This window comes from Oryx dammah, unplaced genomic scaffold (genome assembly GCF_014754425.2).
Source record: "Oryx dammah isolate SB20612 unplaced genomic scaffold, SCBI_Odam_1.1 HiC_scaffold_26, whole genome shotgun sequence".
NCBI classification, from domain to species: Eukaryota; Metazoa; Chordata; class Mammalia; order Artiodactyla; family Bovidae; genus Oryx; species Oryx dammah.
Genome location: NW_024070210.1, coordinates 37810697 through 37820374, shown reverse-complemented (window position 1 = coordinate 37820374; position 9678 = coordinate 37810697). Strand labels below are relative to the sequence as shown.

The 9678-nt window shown below is 42.0% G+C and overlaps 1 protein-coding gene across 1 annotated transcript in view; it reads left to right on the top strand.

Moving 5' to 3' along the window:
• The first annotated feature begins 517 nt into the window (after nt 1-517).
• The window catches only part of SLC30A4 (solute carrier family 30 member 4), a 31607-nt gene continuing 22446 nt past the window's right edge, over nt 518-9678 (top strand). The window contains exons 1-2 of the mRNA XM_040226443.1: nt 518-670; nt 782-1286. Of these exons, the coding sequence (XP_040082377.1) occupies nt 896-1286 (391 nt within the window). The 5' untranslated portion in view covers nt 518-670; nt 782-895. The remainder of the gene's footprint in view (nt 671-781; nt 1287-9678) is intronic.

Below are 9678 nucleotides of genomic sequence, written 5' to 3'. Positions count from 1 at the left end.
CACTGAACTTCTTATGACCACAAGCCTTGCCCTCTCCAAGCTGATCTGACTGTGCAGCAAACTTTGCTAACCTGCCAGAGAGGCAGCAACTCTAATGGCAGAAAAGCTGCTCAATTTAGCAAGAAAGGATTACATTTTCCTGTCGCCAAGCATCCGAAACCCAGATCTCAATCAAAGATTCTCTAGGCCCTTCTTCAGCGGAGCGAACTCCCTGCAGCAACGCCCAACCTCGGGTGGGCGGGACCGTAGAAATCTACCCACTTAGCCCGAGGACTCCAGCTCCCTCCGACCCGGCCTCGCGGCCTCGGGAAGTGGAGAGCCGGGTGAGGGGCGGGGGACGCGGCGCGCGCCCCTGCCCCGCCCCGCCCCTCGTGTGAGCCTCTGCCGGGCGCGCCAGGCCTGCGTGTCCTCGCGCCCACCCCTCCCTGGCGCGGCTCGTCCGCGGCCGCTCCAGCGCACGCGCGCGGCTTCGCGCAGGGCGGGGAGAGGCGGCGGCCGCGGGCGCCCAGCCCCGAACCTGTCAGACTCGGGAACCCGGCCTGGAGCTGCGGGCGCCGCCGGCTCGAGGACCGCCCCCCTCCTTCGCGGCCCCGGGCCGAGATGCGCGAGCCGGCCCCGTGGAGCCGGCCGGGGAGGGGAGATGAGCGGCGGCCCGGCAGCGGCACCCCAGGTAGAGCGCTGCCCCATTTCGGAGCTCCGGCGCCCCCCGCCGCCCCGGGCTTCGGAACTTGTGGGCTCTGTCGGGCTGCCTTTAATTTATAATGTGTTTCCTTTCCCACAGAATGAGGAGGGACGCGCCGCAGTGCCACTGGGAACTGGCTTTCGAGTGAAGTAGGAGTCGCCGGCCGTCCGCCTGCACCCAGCCGCTCGGCGCCGCGGCCGCTCAGCCAGTGCTATGGCCGGATCCGGCGCGTGGAAGCGCCTCAAATCAATGCTGAGGAAGGATGATGCGCCGCTGTTCTTAAATGACACCAGCGCCTTTGACTTCTCGGACGAGGTGGGCGACGAGGGGCTTTCTCGGTTTAACAAACTTCGAGTTGTGGTGGCCGACGATGGTTCCGAAGCCCCGGAAAGGCCTGTTAACGGGGCGCACTCGGCCCTCCAGGCCGACGATGACTCCTTGCTGGACCAGGACTTACCTTTGGCCAACAGTCAGCTGAGTTTGAAGGCGGACCCCTGTGACAACTGCAGCAAGCAGAGAGAGTTGTTGAAGCAGAGAAAGGTGAAAACCAGATTGACCACTGCTGCCGTTCTTTACTTGCTTTTCATGATTGGAGAGCTTGTAGGTGAGTTGTGTTGCCAACTCACTTTCCATTTACCTTGCCTACTGCTTTGGGGTTCAAACTTGCTTTTTAGGAAGCTTGTTATTTATCAAGATACTGATCTGGTGACGTGCCAAGGCCTCACAAACTGCAGATCAGCCTAGGTACAACATAAACTTCCAAAGATAACTTTTGACATTTTCTAGTTCTCTGAACACCATGTCATCTACTGGAAAGTTAAGGACATTTTCTTCATTATATATCATGTAACTTCCTGTTTCAGAAAAAAAAAATCTGATAAAACACTAGGTTAATTTTTGCAACGTTTAAAATAGTAAATGATTCTAAAATTACTTAGAAAAATAACATTTTACTATGTGAAAGGGACCTTACTGAACACCTGCTCCACCTTTTTCAAGAGTTCTGAGGGCACAGAGGTTAAATAGATTATGAGGACACTTAAGTAAGTGAAGATCTACCATCCCATTGTCTTTTTTTCCCTCTGCCATTGAATTTAGTGATTGTTTACTATTTCCTTTTGTATTTATATCCAGGAAATTTGCATAGGTAAATACTACTAACTAACCTCAAAGTTTTTCATTTTAAGGAGGATCTGAAAGTCAGACGTCTTCCCCAGATTTTATGAATTTGGCTTTTTCACTTTTTAATTATTCAAGTAATGCAATTTTACTATAAAATACATTCTCCATTTAGAGATTAATTTCAGAGTCACATTAGTATAACTGCTAACTTCTCTAAGTGATCATTGATAAAGTGACATTAAAGAAAGGAGATTATTCTCCTGTGTTCTCCTTTTTTATATTTTTCCACGCCCTGGGGCTTCTGGGATCTTAGTTCCTGGACCAGGGACTGAACTTCTGAGGTAATCCGAACCACTGGACTGCCAGGGAATTCCCTCCTGTGTTCTCTTAATGAAGAACCATGATGAGAACAGAGAAAGCCATCTGGATTTAAGATGCTGGTTGGGGGTTATGTGCAGAAAAATTACATACATTTCCTAAGTCGTTTCATACCACTCCTCCCCAGTGCTCACTTCACCCATGCTAACCTTCTTTCTCCCTTTGACTCATAAAGCTCTTTTCCTGCCCATAACACCTTCAAACTGACTGTCCCCTCTACACCAGTGGCTTTCAGACCTTTTTGATCTCACTGTAGTAAGATACACGCTTAACATAGTGACCTATGTAGGCATGCATGCATACATATGTAAGTATGTTCAGACACTATACACATATGTATAAGTATATGTATAATTAAAACAAGTTGCATGTCATGTGATGTGCTCTGTTTTTTCAATTATGGTCCAGCCCATAATTGATTTCATGGTCTATGAATGGGTCACAGCCCACAATTTGAAAAACACAACTTTGTATGGACTGCCTTTTCCCAAAACATTCTAGGATGACTTCTTGTAATTATGTCTCATCTCAAAAGATACCTCTTAGAGACCTTTCTGACTGCCTGTAAGTCTTTTCTCCCCTGTTTCTTCCCCCACTTTAAAAGCCCTCAGACTATCTTGCTTGTATATTCACTTGTTTAGTATCAGTGTCTACTGAAATATAAGCTCAGTTACCAGCACACAGCACAATGACTAGCGAAGAGTATACATTCAATAAATTTTTGTTTAATTAATAATTACTGGTTGAGAATTATAAATGTTTACACTGTAAAGAAAGGAGTAGAAGTTGAGATCAGATAAGGTATGCTCTCAGAGTGAGTCCGTGATGCCCAAATTCACATGAATATGGAGTCATTCAGTTAATATTTAATATTTGAAGTTAAATCACATTTAGTCAAAATTTCCCCCTTAAAATTAGAGTTTACACCTATCAAAAATTACTAGGATATAATTGCCCTGATATTTTTTAAGTCTTACTTGGTAAATGATGTCTTGCGAAAGCTACAATAAGCATTTCTTTTCAAATACTAACTTGATTTTGAAGTATGAAAATCTTGTCAAACACTGTAGAGGTGCTAGTACTTAGAATAGACATTAACAATATTATTCAGAATGTTACATAGAATTAAATTGCAAACAGTAGAGCATTTACTACAATGTGTCAAAAGCTCTTAGAAATAAAACATCTTATGTAGAAAGTATGGAGTAATTTTTAAAATGAAATAATTTAAAAATCTGAAAGAGGAGACTTGATTTTGAATCTTGGGTTTGCCCTGAGATGTTAGGCAAGGTCAGTTCTTTCCATTCAGCAAGTATTTCTTGGTATACTTACTATGTACCAGGCAGTGTGCTGTGGTGTTCCAGATATACAATGGAGAACAAAACTATTATGATCCCTACTATCTAAAACAATTAATCTAATGTTTGGAGGACATTATGTCCTCCTGTAATGGAGGACACAGATGTTAAACGTGCAAGTAAATTTAAAATGCAAGTGGTTTTAAGTACTGTGAAGAAAAAGAACAAGATACTATAGGACATAGTAATCAATAGGACATGGTTTATGTATGAGCCAGATACAGTTAAACCAAAAAAAGAATATTAGGAATTATTTAAGAAAAGGGAATGGAGGAGGACTTTTTTTGCAAGCAAAGAGAACAGCAAGTTCAAAAGTCCTAAAACCATCAGTTCTTTACAAGGACCTAAAAAGACCAGTTGGCCAGAATATAGTGAGAGGGAAAGAGGTAGGGGGCCCAGATCAAGTAGGTCCTGACAGACCATTTTAAATGAGTCTGTTCTTTAATTCTAAGTACAATGGGGAGCCAGTGATGGCTTTTGAGTAGAGACTGACATGATGGGATTTACTTTTTAAAAAGATAACTCTGACTCTTATATGGAGAGTGGATTGGCTGGTACAAGAGCAGAAGCAAGTATATTTTCACAGAAGTCCCAGTAGGAAGTGATTATGACTTGAAATAGAGTGGATGGAGAAAAATACACTGATTGAGAAACATTCTAGAGGTAACTGTGGCAAAATGGCTAATGAGTAGAACGTGAGAGTTGATGGGACAGCAATATCAAGAATGATTCTGAAATTTCGTACCTAACCTGCTGAGTATATGGAAATGTGTATCATTTATGAAGCAGGGAAGGGAGAAAATACAGAACAGGATTTAAGCATGGGCTCAAGGGTTTTAGACATGTTAAGTGTTACATGAATGTGAAATAGCCATGTAAAAATGTCTAGTGACCTATTATATGTAAGTCTGTCATTCAGAAGGGAGGTCAAGGTAGATGCCATAGGAAGAGGAAAAATTATCTAGAGAGCCCAAGTCTTGAGGAACTACAACTTTAGAAGTCAGCCAGAAGGCAAACAAGTATCCCAGAACTGAAGAAAAGAGTATTTCAAATTGGAAATAAATAAGTTAAAGCTGCTGAGAGGCCCAAAAGAACTAAAATATCCTTTGAATTTAGTAACAGTTACTGACTGCTCTAACAGCTGCATGGGAGTGAAAAAGATATATGTGGAGATATATATATATATACACACACACACATATATACATATATCCACATACATATATGGAATATATATATATATATATTATTTCCACACAGATGGGGAAAACTGGAAAGGAGACAATAGCAACACAAACTAGAACGGAATCATGTAAAAGACGTAACTATATTAATAGGCCCAAGAAAGCCAATTCCTAAACAAGCAGTGGGGAAAACCAAGACCCAATCCAATTTATGCTAGTGCATCAGAAACACCTAGATAACTTGTTAAAACACAAATTGCTGGACCAGAGTTCCTAATTAAGTAGTTCTGGGGTAGTATTTTCTAACAAGTTTCCAGGAGATGCTGATGCTGCTGATCCTGAGTACTACAATTGAGAACTGCACTAGAGAGTACTAAGCAGGACTAGAATTGGTTGCATCAGGTACCCCTCTAAGTGGGTAAAGAGGAAGGCTAAAATAAGGAAAGTTTATGAAAACGTGTTTAAGAGCCAGTCAGATATAATAGTATAATAATAGAATAAGTATCCATAGAGATAAAATGAGATCATGAATCTATGAAACAAGAATAGGATATTCTTAAAAAGAAAATCAGAGTAGAAAAAAATATTTTGAATAATAAAAACGTTAAAATATTTTTTAACTCCAAACAAATTAGAAGGTGAATTAAGATAGTCTCTTACAGAATAGAGCAGAGAGATAGAAGATCATGGGGGAAGAAAGGCAAGAAAACTAGTATATGAGTTCAAGTTCCAAATAATAGGGGCTTGGGGAATAGAGAAAGCATAAGAAAGAAATCATCAGCAACATAGTTTAAGAAATTTCCCGAGAACTGACGGGTATATAATTACAGACAGAGTCAATAAAAGCCCAAATTGGATGAAAATAATACCACACTGAGGTACGTCATTGTAAAATTTCAGAAGACTTATTTATTGCTTCAGGCAACTGGTGTGTTCAACAACTGTCTCTGATTGTTTTCGACAAACATTCACTGTGGTTTGCACCAGGGCCAAGTTCCAAGTCAAGTCAAATAAAAAGAACCTTGCAAGTATAGTCTCTGAGGGAATCACCAAACAGGTCAAATAATGACAATTTCCTGGTGGTGGGGCTTTTAATGACCTCTAACTCCATCCAGGATGTCTCTGGTGGCTCAGACGGTAAAGAATCTGCCTGCAGTGCAGGAGACCCAGGTTCAGTCCCCAGGAGAAGAAAATGGCAACCCACTCCAGTATTCTTTCCTGGAGAATCCCATGGACAGAGGAGCCTGGCTCGCTACAGTTCATGGAGTCACAAAGGATCAGACACAACTGAGCGACTAACACTTTCACTTTCAACTCCATCCTATTCCCTACAGTGGCTGCCAGGCTGAGGTTTTCACTGTGCTCACTGCTTGTTAGTTTCCAAGGCTACCGTGGAATTGAAGAGGGAGAGATTGGGCATAAAGCAAGTTAAAATGCCACAGAGCTACTGAGATTCTTATCAAGGCTGAGCATTCTCCTTGAATAAATGCTACCTGTATCAGCCTTTGTTTAATTAATGTGCATAATTTTCAGAAAGCTGGTTTGAACCGTTTCTGCCCGTGTTCCATGCCTTGTATGGAGGAGATGATCTTCAAAGGTCCTTACTCTGCTTTCTTTGGTGGTGATCACCACATGTGGCTCTTTAGGCTAACTAAAATAAATTCAGTCCCTTAGTTGCTCTAGCCATATTTCAAATGCTCAAAAGCCACATGTGACTAGCGGCTACCCCACTGGCCGGCGCTGATAAAATATTTCCATCATCTCAGTTTTATTGGACAGTGTGGCTTTAAGGTGTTATCCTCATTTTATAGATGAGTAAATTGAAGCTCAAAAATGAGTAAGTAACTTGCTCAAAGTCTCAGATTTCAAAGTCCTGGAAGCCTGGCATGTTGCAGTCCATAGGGTTGCAAAGAGTTGGACACGACTCAGCAACTGAACTAAACTGATGGTATTAACCACCAAGCTATATTTTCTCTCAGTGATTTCCAGCTTTTTCATGTCAGGGAAAACATTTTAAAAATGGTATTTGTATAGACAACACTGGGATAAATGGATGTGTCTACAAGATCATCAGTCCCACTTCTGCTGCTCTTGGCTCTGCACACACATCTCAGGAACAGGGGAATCAACAGCTCAGCACATTTAAGTGTCACAACATCCTGATCATGAAGTTCTGCAGTACACTGTAACAGTAATTCTCACAGTGTGGTCCCAAAACCAGAAGCACCAATGGTGACCTGGGAACATGTTCAGCTCAGTTCAGTCGCTCAGTCCTGTCCAACTCTTTGCAACCCCATGAATTGCAGCACTCCAGGCCTCCCTGTCCATCACCAACTCCCGGAGTTCACTCAGACTCACGTCCATCGAGTCAGTGATGCCATCCAGCCATCTCATCCTCGGTTGTCCCCTTCTCCTCCTGCCCCCAATCCCTCCCAGCATCAGAGTCTTTTCCAATGAGTCAACTCTTCACATGAGGTGGCCACAATACTGGAGCTTCAGCTTCAGCATCATTCCTTCCAAAGAAATCCCAGGGCTGACCTCCTTCAGAATGGACTGGTTGGATCTCCTTGCAGTCCAAGGGACTCTCAAGAGTCTTCTCCAGCACCACAGTTCAAAAGCATCAATTCTTCGGCGCTCAGCCTTCTTCACAGTCCAACTCTCACATCCATACATGACCACAGGAAAAACCATAGCCTTGACTAGACGGACCTTAGTCAGCAAAGTAATGTCTCTGTTTTTCAATATGCTATCTAGGTTGGTCATAACTTTTCTTCCAAGGAGTAAGCAATCTTTTAATTTCATGGCTGCAATCACCATCTGCACTGATTTTGGAGCCCCCCAAAATAAAGTCTGACACTGTTTCCACTGTTTCCCCATCTATTTCCCATGAAGTGATGGGACCAGATGCCATGATCTTCGTTTTCTGGATGTTGAGCTTTAAGCCAACTTTTTCACTCTCCACTTTCACTTTCATCAAGAGGCTTTTAGTTCCTTTTCACTTTCTGCCATAAGGGTGGTATCATCTGCATATCTGAGGTTATTGATATTTCTCCTGGCAATCTTGATTCCAGCTTGTGCTTCTTCCAGTCCAGCATTTCTCATGATGTACTCTGCATATAAGTTAAATAAGCAGGGTGACAATATACAGCCTTGATGTACTCCTTTTCCTATTTGGAACCAGTCTGTTTTTCCATGTCCAGTTCTAACTATTGCTTCCTGACCTGCATACAGATTTCTCAAGAGGCAGGTCAGGTGGTCTGGTATTCCCATCTCTTTCAGAATTTTCCACAGGTTATTGTGATCCACACAGTCAAAGGCTTTGGCATAGTCAATAAAGCAGAAATAGATGTTTTTCTGGAACTCTCTTGCTTTTTCCATCATCCAGGGGATGTTGGCAATTTGATCTCTGGTTCCTCTGCCTTTTCTAAAACCAGCTTGAACATCAGGAAGTTCACGGTTCACGTACTGCTGAAGCCTGGTTTGGAGAATTTTGAGTGTTACTTTACTAGCATGTGAGATGAGTGCAATTGTGCGGTCGTTTGAGCATTCTTTGGCATTGCCTTTCTTTGGGATTGGAATGAAAACTGACCTTTTCCAGTCCTGTGGCCACTGCTGAGTTTTCCAAATTTGCTGGCATATTGAGTACAGCATTTTCACAGCATCATCTTTCAGGATTTGAAATAGCTCAACTGGAATTCCATCACCTCCACTAGCTTTGTTCGTAGTGATGCTTTCTAAGGCCCACTTAACTTCACATTCCAGGATGTCTGGCTCTAGATGAGTGATCACACCATTGTGATTATCTGGGTCGTGAAGATCTTTTTTGTACAGTTCTTCTGTGTATGGATGTGAGAGTTGGACTGTGAAGAAGGCTGAGCGAGATCCAACCAGTCCATTCTGAAGGAGATCAGCCCTGGGATTTCTTTGGAAGGAATGACGCTAAAGCTGAAATTCCAGTATTTTGGCCACCTCATGCAGAGTTGACTCATTGGAAAAGACTTTGATGCTGGGAGGGATTGGGGGCAGGAGAAGGGGATGACAGAGGATGAGATGGCTCAATGGCATCACTGACTCGATGGACGTGAGTCTGAGTGAACTCCGGGAGTTGGTGATGGACAGGGAGGCCTGGCGTGCTGTGATTCATGGGGTCGCAAAGAGTTGGACATGACTGAGCGACTGAACCGAACTGAACTGAACTACTCGCAAAAAGCAGGTAGAGAAAAACTGCCAAAGTATGAGAATCTTTTATTGATTAGCCAAAATTAAGAAAAGCCTCCCTGAGAGATGAAATTCGGTCTGCCAGAAGTGAATTTTCACAATGAATTTTGAAATAAATCCCTGATGGCAAGATTTCTTCCTTGAATGCAAACAGAACTCAGATTTTAAGAACATTATTTTTAATGCTAAAATATTTGGGGATGAAAATATTAAAGCTTTTCAAACTATTACCAGGGTAATGATTAGGAGATTTTTATATTTTTAAAAAATAAATAACATTATAATTGAAATCCAAATGCACAAAATTTTGCCACATTTCTGCTTGATCCCTTAGCATTGACTTGTAGAAGTAATAGATAAAATGCACACATTTCTAAAAAAATATTCCTGACCTAAATTATTCAAACACTTTTCAGAAATATCTTTCTAAAAAAAAAAAAAAAAAGAAAGAAAGAAATATCTTTCTGACCCAAGTTAGCATCACCACAAAGACCTTCTTACAGAAACTTCCCAAGAAGTGGGCATGAACATTGTAAAAGGCTTCCTAATATTAGTTGAAAATGGTACTTCTTGTTATTTATTCTAAAAGAGTTTGATTGCAAATTAAGTTGAACATGTTAGAAATGTAAATTCTCAGGCCTCATCCAGATCTACTGAATTAGAAATTCTGGGAGTGGGGTCAAGAAGTCCATAGTTTAACAAACCTTCCAGGTGATTGTGATATACATACAAGCTT